Raw genomic sequence first — 12,804 nt, 5'->3', positions numbered from 1 at the left:
TGAGGGATTGTTTATTTATAAAACTTGACTCCAAATTATTATAATACAGCAGACAGTTAGATGAGCAATGTCCCACCTGTTAATAAACAGCTATAATATTATGACAGCTGTCAAACTGCAGCCAGTAACAGCCACTTCTAGTAGAAAACAGACTGAAAATGAGGTGCTGACAAGTAGTCAAGGCTCTAAAGGGCTCACAAATCTAAACATCTGATTTCACTGAAGTCAACAGCCGAGACCTTTTGCAAGCATTGTAAGCTGATGATGTGACACTGCTGCAAACAGAAATATCCTCAAAGCAAAAATGAAAGAGTCACTTACACAAAGAAGCTCGTTTGTATTCTCCACATAGAGGTTAGTGTGGATAGACTGAAATAAAATAGTAATATTAATGCAACCAACACAGTTGTAGTCCAACAGAAACTTTGGCTTGTACCCAGTGATCATGTATTCTATTCATATACTTTCAAAGACATTGAAAAAACAGATCATAATCTTTAAATTAACTTTAAGAGGAAATTTGTGATTATTCATCAGAAGTGTTAACAGCAGCAGCAGTACAATCCTGGTTATTTAAGACCTGTGTTGAGTTATTCTCCTGCATTCATTCTTCTTCCACCTTAATGAATAAATTAACAGGAGACTGCGATCTTTAAGTTACCTTAACTTTTACAGCCTCATAAATGCAGCCAGTGAATGTACAGAGATGAGTGAACATCACTCAGGAGTCATCTGGGTTCCTCCAGTTTTGCTGCATGTAGAACTGATGATGAGGAGATTGACTTCATCTTGCTAAACAACATCTGCATCATCTGGAAATCAGACGACGAGCCATCTGATCAGGATTAGATGCAGGGACTCACTGTACTTACAGCGAGAATAGAGTGATGAAGAAGAGAGAGTGACTTCCGGATCTCTGCATGGTTCAGATTTCCTTTGCTCTGCTTCATTACCACTAAGCACTGCTGTTTATTGCACTGCATTATCGGCAAATTGGAGTCAGAGCATCTTTAAATGGGGTGAGTAAACATCAGTTTAGCCATTAGTTTAGTGGCCATTCTGATTTACTCCATCTCATTCTCACTGGTGACAAGGGCACAATATTCATGGCGTTCGAGCAAACTCCCGCCACTGAAGGCCATGAGGTTGTGACTGAAAGCTCTGTAAGACATATAATGTAGGTAATGGCCCTTTAGTTAGCAAATCATTTTTACTGAAATGAAGAGTGTGTCTCCTCAAGCCTCTACACTCCTTTGATGAAAGTGTTTACAATATACTGAGCAAATTGATGAGCTATGTGGAAATGGATGGTGTTGCTGGTTGAGATTTGAAAGATATTTTGTTTATATATTTTCAACTCTATGAAAACACAGAGGATTTGTTGGGGGGAAAAGGGTTGGACGATGCATCACAGGTGGAGTCGTCGTTTCTGGCATGAACTCATACTGACCAGATGTGGTTTTCCTTGAAGGCTGGTGGTAGTAGTAAGGTTCAGTCCCTGACTCCTCCCGTCCATGTGTCAAAGTGTCCTTGTGCAGGACACTGATCCCAAGTGGAAGCTGGACCCCAGCGATATTTATCATCTGGAGTTAAAATCTGTAGGTGAGCTGTCATCTCTGCTGTGAATTCTGTTTGTCAGCTTCATGAAACAGAAAATAACAAAGCTCAGGTATTGTCTTACAAAACTGCATTGTTGTAAACCAACAAAACCAAATGTGTCATATGTTCTCGATTTCTGACATATGAAATATGTCATAGTTTTAATGTGAGTGTGTGAAGAATTTAACCTCTAAAATGTTACTTTATTTGTCTGTTAGGAGCTAAAATCCACCTAATAAAATAAAAATCAAAGAGTTTGTGGAAAAAAACTTTTAATTTCCATCCACCAGGATTTTTTTCTGTAACCAAACAACCAGAATATGGTTAAAACCTTCTGAATATTATTTTAAATGGCATGTCACTCCAGCTCGCTGACATCACTATTATTCACCAACACTATGCGCTGTCACATCATTATAGTTACACTGATAACCATTTGGCTTAACTACAAATCTTGCTGGAAAAAAAACAACAAACCACTGTTGGCAAACATTTGATTCTTGAAATTTAAAGTTATACTGTGTACAAATGCATGTAAGCAGGTCAGACATGTAGCTGTTAAGGAACTGTACTCTCTGTGTATATGTGTTTGAGAAACAGCTGCTGTTGATCCACTTTCTGCCTCTCAGCCTCCCTCCATCAGAGGCACTGAGCTGAATTAACACATAGAGGGATTAGATCCATTTTCAGTATTAATATCAGAATGCGTTTTCATTATATCCATGTCTGCATGACACAGTGCTCGGATTATCTGTCTGTCACTCTAATCATCTTTGCTTTCTATCGAGTCACAATCCACCTGTCAGGCTGAAGCAGATTAGCATTTCAAAAACATATTACCTGCCTCTACGTGCAGTGAACGAGGTGACAGACAGACACGGTGTTAGAGTCTGTGCTGCTGTCTCTGTTAAAAGCTTTACTGTTCAGAGACATTCAGAGAGCAGGGAGAGGAAGCTCCCAGCAGGTAGCATACAGCAGGGAGGAGGACACCTTTAAGTGGGAGAAGAAAGAAAAAGCAACTGAATGTAAAGACTTTTTGAGGAAACCATACACAAAATATAAGTGTAGAAATGATCAAGGTTCAAGAATGTGATTTGGTTTGTCTTCATGATTAGAAAAAAAGAAGGGGGGAAGAATAAACTCGGTCCTTGTGCCAGTTCATCACAACTCATCTCTAACCACACATTCAGTCATTCACATTCAAATGTCTGAACCATGGTTACAGTACACAAGATAAGCTTCAGATGCTTGCTGTGATGTCTGTGGGATAACGGTTAGTTAATGTCACCGTTTTCGCACTGACATTCTCTCACCTGATTCGCCATTGGGTGGAGATATTTCACTGAAGTATTTAAAAATAAACTTACAGGCTTACAGTTATAATCTCTAAGATTTTCACTGAATCAAACCTTTTTTTTTATGGTTTCCTTTTTTTCAGCAAGTTTGCCTCTTTCTCTACCTATACCTGCCTTTCTCCTGGAGAAACCTGACCACCACAAAACTTCTGATATATCAATATGACAAAGTGACATTAGGCAGAGATTGTTACAAATACATTATTCAACATGTACATTTTGGAATATTTACATCAGAAACAAGGATATCAACACCTTAAAGAAACAGAACACTGTGAATTGTTCTTTTTGTTTTGCTTTCCACATGCTGTAAAGCCACAGCCTCCATCAAAGTGTCTGAGTAGCTCTGAGTGCAGTGTCCTGAGCTGTGGAAGGAAACCCTGTCTGCACCCTCAGCTCCAAAACCCACCAGCTGATCAGGCCTTCAGTTAAATGAAATACTCCTTGGGGTTTTCACTGGAGACGTTCTGGGAGTCGGTTTGGTTGTTAAAAGGGAAATCTGGGCTGTCCCGCTCTTTCACTCCCTTCACATCCCGGTTCACATACGTTTCTTTTCTCCGGTAGAGGAATCTGGCAGTTATTGCCAGGCCAGTAACAATCACAAAGATCACCACCGCTATGACACCTGCAAGGAAGAGGAATGTCAAGAGATAAAAAGACTGAGATATATGAGAATTGTCAAATTTCAAAATGCACAGAGACTTAAAAGAACTTCTCCAAAATCTGAATGAAATATGTGCCTATTTATTATGATTATTGATGTAAACAGGTCTTTTGTACACTGCCTGGGTGGCTCTTGGTTCCTATTTTGATGGTCTGTTTTTGTTTTTTTGCACTTTACAGTGCCCTTTCCTTACTTTCCTTATGTGAGACTATGCTTCATTTAACTAGAATTCCAAAATGTTGCTGAAATCAATTTAAAACTATGTTTTTTAAAATAGGAGCATAAAAGTTTTCCCATTGCCAGGCCATTCCTGCACAGGTTTAATGAGGTGAACTGCCCTTTGTGCACTGATACAAGCCAGTTTAATGGAGAGTTTTAAATGATTTTTCTCTGAGGCTTGTCCATTTTCTATCTACACAATTATAGATTGAATCTTTTCAGCCTACACTTTGAATCAATCTGTGCGGGTAGAGCAACAAAGTTTTACATGAACTCTTGTCTGGCACATCGCTTTAGTCTATAGCACAGCTTTGTTCACCTTTGCTCAGGTGATGTGTAACGTTTAAATTTAGCCTTTGCCATTTAGTTTACAATGCAAATAAAAAATCATTATTATTTTATAGATGAAGAGTATTAAAAAAATTATAATGAACTTGTCAGAGATTGTCAAAAATGTACCAAAAAATCCTGGTGTTACACCAGTAAAACAGAGTGGAACAGGTTCTTTCCCCAATGCAAACAAAAGATGGTGAAACAGTTCAGTACCTCCAATCAGAGCTGAGTCAGTCCTGATGGCATTGACTAGAGGTTGACCTGAACTCACTGAACCAGACTGGTCTACAGCAGAGAAAGAAAATGAGCAGAAGGACAGCAGAGAAATGGAAAGGAGGAAGACAAAAGAGCAAAAGCAAGAAAACCAAAGAACATCAAAACAAAAGCAGAGAGGGGTGTACAGAAAATAGAACAATCAAGACAAATGAGTGCAGTAAGAGAAAAGTGAAAAGGGAACAAAAGAAAAAATAATACCAAAACAGACCAGATGTCAAAGTGAAAGATAAGAGAAATCCAGAGACAAGATCAGAACATCATCATTCAGAACAGACTCTTCAACATCAACACTCCAAATGACTCTCATAAAGTTTCACAAACTGGATGAGAACAAGCCCTGAGGAAAGAAAGCACAAAGGAAACTCTCCCTCTGTGGTCCAAGTTAGTGAAATCATTGGTCACACTGTCATTAGCGTCCCCAGAAAAAGGAGTGTACTGTATGTGACTAATGAGCCTCCTATGAGCAGGAAAAGCAGCTTTCATGCAATTTACACAGACACAGATTGAAAGGCAGCGGGGGGTCTACTCACACACTAAACCCCAAAGCAGACAGAAACAGAGTGTTCCTCCATTTTAACCAACTTGTACACGATGATAGTTAACTAGTGTAATCAAAAATGACCTTGATTTATAGCACTGGTTTCTATTAACTGCAAAAGTTGTCAACATGTCCTAATATTTTTGGTTTTAATGTTATCACCACAATAGCCACCTGCATTGCTAGCTCCCAAGCAGCTGCTGTGCCGTTGCTCAGTTTGCCCACTCAGAGTTCCACTGTAGTTGAACAAAGTAAAAAACCATGTCAAGCCCGAATGGGCTGAGCTTCATAATAATAGGTCCAGGCTTGACAAGTCAAGCCAAAGATATTTTAATGAATCCCAGTCTGACATGCAACACTGCACCGTTGTTGTCACTGTCAGCTGCACTGACTTTGGCTTACTCTATAACACTTAAGGATAAATTTGACAATATTGTGACATTTTAGCTACTGTCAGCAAAATCTAACTTCTCTTCCCAGACTACAGCACTCAGCCCCAAGACCACTGGTTCCTACTGAAGACAGATATTAATTATGTATATATTTTTAATAAACAGAAGGAAATAATGCATTTGTTGAGCATTATTTTCACTGGTGGATTATTAAAAATTTAGTGATCTGAGTATTTACAGTTGCAGGATGGGTTATGTGGAACTGAGTCAATAAACTACTGTGTGTGTGTTTTCATATCACCCAGTGCAACCATGTGATTTATTGATGTGAATAAATCTGAGTCTTTCACACGAGTTGTACCTGACAGGTGATGTGTGTTTTCAGCTGCGTAGGGATTGGCCGAGGCTGCAGAGCCACAGCTGGACTGGACTAAAGATCCCGTGATGATGACGGGGCTGGTGTCCGGGTGAAGCAGAGCAGCTTTCAGAGGGCTGATGGAGTTAAAGTGGACCACAGACAGGCAGCCAATAAAACCGAGAGATGCCAACTTGGCCAGATCTGGATCCAACTCATCAGAATCTGGAGAGAAAAATGAAATGAATGAGAGCTGGATATGTAAAATTATTACAAACTGTATTTTATAGAAGGCAAATTACAGATTTATAGTTTATAATTAAAAGCTCAAAATATGCAAAAAGCTCATTTAAATACTGCCCTGAACCAGTTTCCTCTCCAGATTCAGCATTTTAACTGACTTATCAGACATCTCGGTGTGGACTGACACATTTCATATATATGATATATCTGCGGCATGAGATGGGTGTGAGACGCATGCAGAAGACCCTTCCAGTGTGTTTTGCCGGTTACAATGCAACCTGAGGGTGACATAGATGTGGACCAAATTTTATGTGGTTATGAATGGAAACCTCATGGTGGTGTCACCACCTTGTTAGTCAGAGGACCACCAACGCCATTAGGATGTATCCTCTGGGGAACAAGGAAGTGTATAAAAAATGTCATAGCAATCCATCCAGTAGTTGTGGAAACATTTCATCATCTCTAAGGCCAAAAAGCAGGCATCCTCCAGCCAATCCAAAAGAATTCCAAACAGACTGTCAGTGTTTCACTTCCTGTCTGCATCTACCACTCCATAAGACAGATGTTCAATCATCCCGTTTATTTTAGTGACTTCAGTCCCTTCATCATTCACCTCCACAGCAGCTGAGGAACTTGCAGACATCACCACGGTAACCAGCTGCATCAGTGTCTGCTCAGATGACTGAGAGGTGACTGTGGTTTTACTAGGACACATCTGCATGTTAAAGAGAGCAGCAGGACCCATGGCTACAGCCTGTAACCTCCTCTAAGCTGACACTCTCCACTCCATCACTTCTCTCCCTCTCTCTGTCTCTCTGTATTCCTTCTGGGTCCATTAGTTAGGCTGATGGATGGCAGGGTTGGCAGGAAACAACAGAAAATCCACTTTCCTGCTGCTTTTCTGATCCAGATCTGACTCTCTGCCCCCTCTGGGTTGACAGAGGGGAGGCCCAGTCACATGCTGACACGACGGGGTTAAAAAAGCACTGTGTTAAACGGAGCCAAGTTACTCACCGAAGATGTACAGGCAAAGCTATAAAGGATCTTGGAGAATTTATACAAGCTATGACATTAGTTATTTGCTATCCTGCATTCAGCATTTTTAATTTTGACCAATTTCATACAAAAAAATGTCATTGTAATTTTTGAGCATGGATGGAGAAGAAAAGCCTCTGAAGGATCATTTGAATTCAATTTAATTAAAAGAGGGAACAAGAAAAAAATAATCATAACATTTTCATAGTTTTTTTTTTTGTGGATCCAAGAAAAAAAATCTGAGGTTGATTAAGAGTTTACATGAAAACCTGCTGCGATGCTGAACACTTACACAAGAAATATGTGATTAAACAAACTCCACCTTATCACTAACAACAGAAAGTACTGATTAGTTTTTAGTTTGAACTCAGTCATGAAAAGCAACTGTAATGTATCTATTTAAAGGGGCGTTAACTAAGATTTTACACATTGAGACATAAAGTGAAAACGGGGCACTCTGCTGCCTACAGCCCTCCTATTGTTATTCCAGCTTTTCCAGTCTCTGTTTTGATGGTTGGTGTGGACATGAGCCCCACCCACCACCTAGAGAAAGTTTTAAAAAGAGTTTTTTTGTACTAGTCATTTCTAACATCCAGCCAAGGAGGAGCTCTGGGCTGAACCAACAGCTGCCAGTGTGAAGAGGTGGGGTCTTTTGCACAGAGAGAGTGGGACAAAGAACGAGCAACAACCAGGGTTGGCATCAGTTTGGCTTTTTGACATCGACAGGGTTAAAAGCAACCAGAGGACTCAGACTGGATTCAGATGTAGCATTCTTCCTTCTGGATGTGTTAGCATCTAAAGCTAACATGTTTGTTTTGATAACATTAGCGACCGAGCATGTTCCTGATTTTACCTTCATGTTAAATTCATATGGTTTTAATTTCAAAGAATTTCTAACTTTGCGTAATGTTAGTGTTTTGTTGGCCCCGTTCAGGACTGTTGTCAGCCTCATCATGTTGTACTGCTGCAATGCTGCCGTAGAACAAGACTCAGTTAGCTAATGGTAGCTTTAGCCTGGTGGCTGCGTTTCTTGTCCAAACCAGGCAACCATAGTTTACGTCTCTGCTAGGAAACAAGACCTCGATTTGATTTGAGTTTCACTTGACCCTTTAATGGCTGAAAAGAAATTAATTAAAGCACCTATAAAAATACATAACAGCACACTGCAGCTTATTGTCCTGCACAGCACTGATAAGGAAAGGCCACTCAGCACTTAGACAGAACATACCTATTCAAAATAATTCATTTTCTTACTTGATATACATTAAAGTAACAGAACTGAACGATGCCCTAAAGAAAGCTAGTATAAAAAGCCGAATCACTAATAGTGTTTCCTTTAAACTGACAGTTTCATCAGAGAGCTGTGACTGCAGGCGGTGGCCTCACAGCCCCTCGTGTTATGAATAGCTTACATCTCAGTCTGTCTCTGATGTAGCCGCTCAGACAGAACATGAATAAGTCATGACAGAGCCAATTACTGTCTCACCCTGATTCTGTTACAGGTCCCAGTCCAGGACTTCACAGCTAAACAGATAAATCCCAGCACTAAAACACCCAGCGTTGGTGACTTTGCAATAAAGAATCCATTACACAGACTATGTCCAGTTCACATCTGTAAAGGTGATGAGGAAGGAACAATGTATGATGTCAGCTGGTGTTTTATAAAGAAAACAGTGAGGGACTGTTAGCATGCTCACAGACTCTCAAAAGTGCAACAATGCAACATTTTCTTCAGCTTCTTCATTTGGCAGTTTGAACAACGTCTGAGTTCCTCGACTGGGGCTGGACAATAAGCCTAATAACCATCAATGATGGATAGTAAAAATGTACCAATGTTGGATATTTCAACATTTATTTAATAAGTAATTAACAATAAAACCTGGATGCATAAGTGAAAGGTCTGAGATGTGGTTGCTGCAAGTGTCCAGCAGCGTTGGTATCAAGTCTCCACCTGCTCACAACTTGTGGTTCTAGTTGCAAGACTCAGCTCAAAGTGTAACACAACACTGTTTACGTCTCAACTCAGCACTACTTGGAATTCCTCAGTATAATAAAGTGATTAAATTTTCATCTTAGTGCTAAGATCTTTGGCTACATACATTTCTGTAGCTCCGCAAAATAAAGCGCACGCTGAGTGTCGGCCAAGGCCAAATGCCTTTGAGCTGTTATTCAAATGAGTTTTAGAGTGTTCCACGTAGAACCGCCTTGTCTTTGCTTTAACTGCCTCTCACTTACCATGCACTCTGCCCAACACCAGAGACTTGATGGCAATGAATTCTCCATCTGATGTCAGGCTGAAGTCTTCTCTGGCATTTTGATCGATCTGAAACAACCAACACATTTCTCTTATTAATTATGGGGGAAACTTTTTTTGTTGCTAGATGAGACTTGCACTAGATGAATTAAATACCCACTTTAAAATGACTCAGTAAGTTTTACTTTTGTTCCAGCCATTATTTTCCAAAAACTGTGGACATCTGAATTTGAAACTCAGTTCAGTCATTGTTGAATTTTTAGAACAGTATTCAGCTTTCTCTTTATGTTTCATGTTCCCAGCTCAGTGGGAGAAACAAGTGAGTCCATACTTTTAATAAAAAACAGTCAGTCATCTGGTGTGAAACTCTCAGCTGGAGATCATTTTAATTAGGGCGTTCTACAGAGAACGTCTCACCCGGTGACTGTGCAGATGAAAGCCAGTCAGCGCCAAAACCTTAAGTTCCAAAATGAACTTCAGCATTTATAGGACCAAAGCTTCAAGAGACTGACATTACAATTCTGTCTTCCTCAATGAGGGGTTTTAAAGGCCAGACCACAGCTCACATCAGCCCCAGGACCTTTAGAAAACCCACATCACTATTGCAATTATTTTGGTATAATGCCGGAGCCACCCCACCGGTTGGTGTTGTATTTAATGATATAAATTTGCAAACAAATCTGTGATTAATCAAAATCTAAAATCCCACTTACATGCTGTGAAACTGGAGGGGGCAAGTCTATGTCATCTCTGGAATGTAGATGCCCATCTGACATTCAGGAGCAGGCCCACCTCTCTAATCACATCCTGTTCCTGTCTACTTCCTGTAAATACTTCTGCAAACACAGCATCAGCTGCTTTCATTTTTCATAGCCTCCCTTCTAGCTACCCATCTTTCTTTCTGTCCTCTCCTTCTCCTTCATATCTCCTACTCCTTCCTCCTGTTGTCATGCTTTCATACGAGGGGTCTGCCACACCCGAGTGCAGCTGCACCCTCTTGAATCTTGCTCGACATCCTCATCAAGGTGTGGTCCTAGCTAGTGAATGCTGGGTGTAGTTGGATGGAACTTCTAACTAGTGAAATACAGCTTTCCAGCCAAGTATTACATTACTCTTCAAGAACAGGACTGAAAGTGAGCTGAATGTACTAGACCTCTTTATCCATTTACCCATGCAAAGAGTTTTCTTTTTAAAAACTAATTTCTACACAGACATCCACACCTATAAAGTAAAAATGATGAGAAACTGCAGCTGTTGCGGACAGAGGCGGTTACACGTCCAGTTCACTTGTATTAAGTTTTCTTTGCCTTCACAGTGTATTGATATGATTTATTTTAGAGTAGGTTTGTAGATACAACCTGGAGTATTTGTCCTCCAGTGAACAGAGCGGACTAACTGGAGCATGCTGTGAGGTGGGCAGGAAACCCTCAAGAGGAAACACTGGACTCAGGCCTCGCTGATAACAGAACAAAACCAGAGGACACAATCTATGGCTAGCCCAGAGTGATTTAGGGGTCCATGAGTCATTTTTCAAAGGGACATCCGCTCAGGATATGACACTGGTCCACTTGTAAGACCAATGTGGGGAATGTGTGCTGCTGGCCATCAGGAAACAGCTCAGTGAAACTCTTGTTCATCTGAAGTCCCTGGAGTAAGCTACTAACAACATAATAATTCAAGGTGATGGAAAGCAGCAGGATGAGACGCACGTCATGTTTCACTGGGGCCTCACAACACAGTCAGGAGGCTGCACCCACGCAAGACGAGGTCACCTTGTGTTTCATATCATTGTGTTTATAATTACACGCACATCCAGGCTGCTGCGTCCTGGTGCACTGAAGTTTGCCTCATATATCATCTGAGGCTGTTGTTAACAAGATAAGACATCCAGTAGATTCAGATACGACTGAGACACTTAATATTTCATCTAGAGCTTCTCCAATGTGTCGCATGTCCCTGCTGCCCTGCCGGCATATCTGGGGATTTATTATCTCTGAGCAACAACACAGCACTGCTAAGAAGGGTCTCTGTGTATTATTTTAATCACTGAAGAGTTGCAAACACCCACACATGTATCCCTACCATACGTCTCAACATTTTAATTTTCACTGTTTAAATACTACTTTGTAAAAAGTGTCAGTATTCTATTGAAGGGCAGCGAAGAGGAAGGAGACTGTGAACCACCATGTTATTAATGTTAACCTGGCAACAGTGACATGTTAATACAAATCTGAAATTTGGCAAACGTCAGGTCATCAATGTATGTTCACAGCGTGTTAGCATGGAGGAAGAATCATAGGAAATTTACATGGTATAACTAATACTCTGTGTGTATTTGTGTTCTTGTACTTGCTATATAGTGAAAAAGTATTTTCTGCTACAGAGTGAGGACATTTTGGCCAGTCCACTTTGTGAAACACCTTTTTGAGGGTCTTGGTTTTAGGGTTGAGTTTAGAATTGGGTTTAGGCATTTAGTTAAGTATTAGGGGTTAGGGACTAGGGAATGCATTATGTCAATGAGTGTCCTCACTGAGATAGAGGTAGAAGTGTGTGTGTTTGTGTGTGTGTGAGACCTGCACAGCCACAGACTCCGTCCGTCTCCTGATGGTAACCGTGTGCAGTTGTCCGTTGGCCAGGCCTCCCACTCTGCTCCTCAGCACTTCAGCTTCTCTGCTGCTGTCCAACTTGTATCTCACCTCCAACGTACCTTCACACACAGACACACAACATTTTTCCAGTTTAAACTTTTTCTGTTACTGGAAATCAAGGTCTTTTTCTCTAATCTTTGTTGTTTTAAGATGTCTTTCTTTTCCTCAGTGATGGATCTCAATGATAAGTATGCAGGTTAATAAAGCTAGCCTTTTTCAGAGGATTAGAACTTAATCCCCTATCAATGACAAAACCCCAAATCCAATTAATTTTCCTAATAATCACAGCATTAAGAGCAGATTTAATGAAAGCCCTGTGATATCTTTGGGTTTTTAAAATTAAAATGGAGGAGAGGAAATTACATCCTGTCCTTCAGACACATACATACTAATATTTATTATAAATATAGTAGTCGATCCCATAAAGAACATTTCATTAATATAATTTGCTATGCTTTTTATTACAAAGCTGTAATTACCAAGACTAAAATAATTTGGTGTAGCTGTTGTTTTTCATAATAAATGTACGTAATCTTGCAAACAGGCCTTAAGTGATTGACAAGGAATTTCTGTGTTTGGGCTGAAGAGGTTTAACCAAAGCAGGGAGCGACGTAGCCAAACAAGCGAAAGCTCTCAGGGATTTAATTGGATACTTCAGTTTAAGAGCATTTACCTGACGACTCCACGATCAGCACGTAGCCCCATCAACTTTCTCTGAGTCATTAACACCAGGAAAAAATCCACTTGACTGCTAATCTAGCAGTAAAGTGCTGCTTTTATTAGACTCCTGGATGCTGAAAATGAAAGTTTAGAGTCAAAGTGCCTCCTACTACTTTTACAAGCCAAAGCCACAAGATAATTATTGGACTCAAAAGTTTTCTGCTACTTTTCAG

At 40.2% G+C, this 12,804-nt stretch overlaps 1 protein-coding gene across 1 annotated transcript in view; it reads right to left on the bottom strand.

Annotated features, from left to right (window-relative positions):
- Nucleotides 1-1,895: 1,895 nt before the first annotated feature.
- Nucleotides 1,896-12,804, bottom strand: part of LOC109974505 (contactin-associated protein-like 4) — a 79,775-nt gene continuing 68,866 nt past the window's right edge. The window contains 5 exon segments of the mRNA XM_020624715.1: nt 1,896-3,579; nt 4,384-4,455; nt 5,738-5,956; nt 9,245-9,332; nt 11,837-11,970. Of these exon segments, the coding sequence (XP_020480371.1) occupies nt 3,383-3,579; nt 4,384-4,455; nt 5,738-5,956; nt 9,245-9,332; nt 11,837-11,970 (710 nt within the window). The 3' untranslated portion in view covers nt 1,896-3,382.

The sequence above is a fragment of the Monopterus albus genome, unplaced genomic scaffold (assembly GCF_001952655.1).
Source record: "Monopterus albus unplaced genomic scaffold, M_albus_1.0 scaffold335.1, whole genome shotgun sequence".
NCBI classification, from domain to species: Eukaryota; Metazoa; Chordata; class Actinopteri; order Synbranchiformes; family Synbranchidae; genus Monopterus; species Monopterus albus.
The sequence above is the reverse complement of the archived record's forward strand: the minus strand, read 5'-3'. Positions and strand labels throughout refer to the sequence as shown.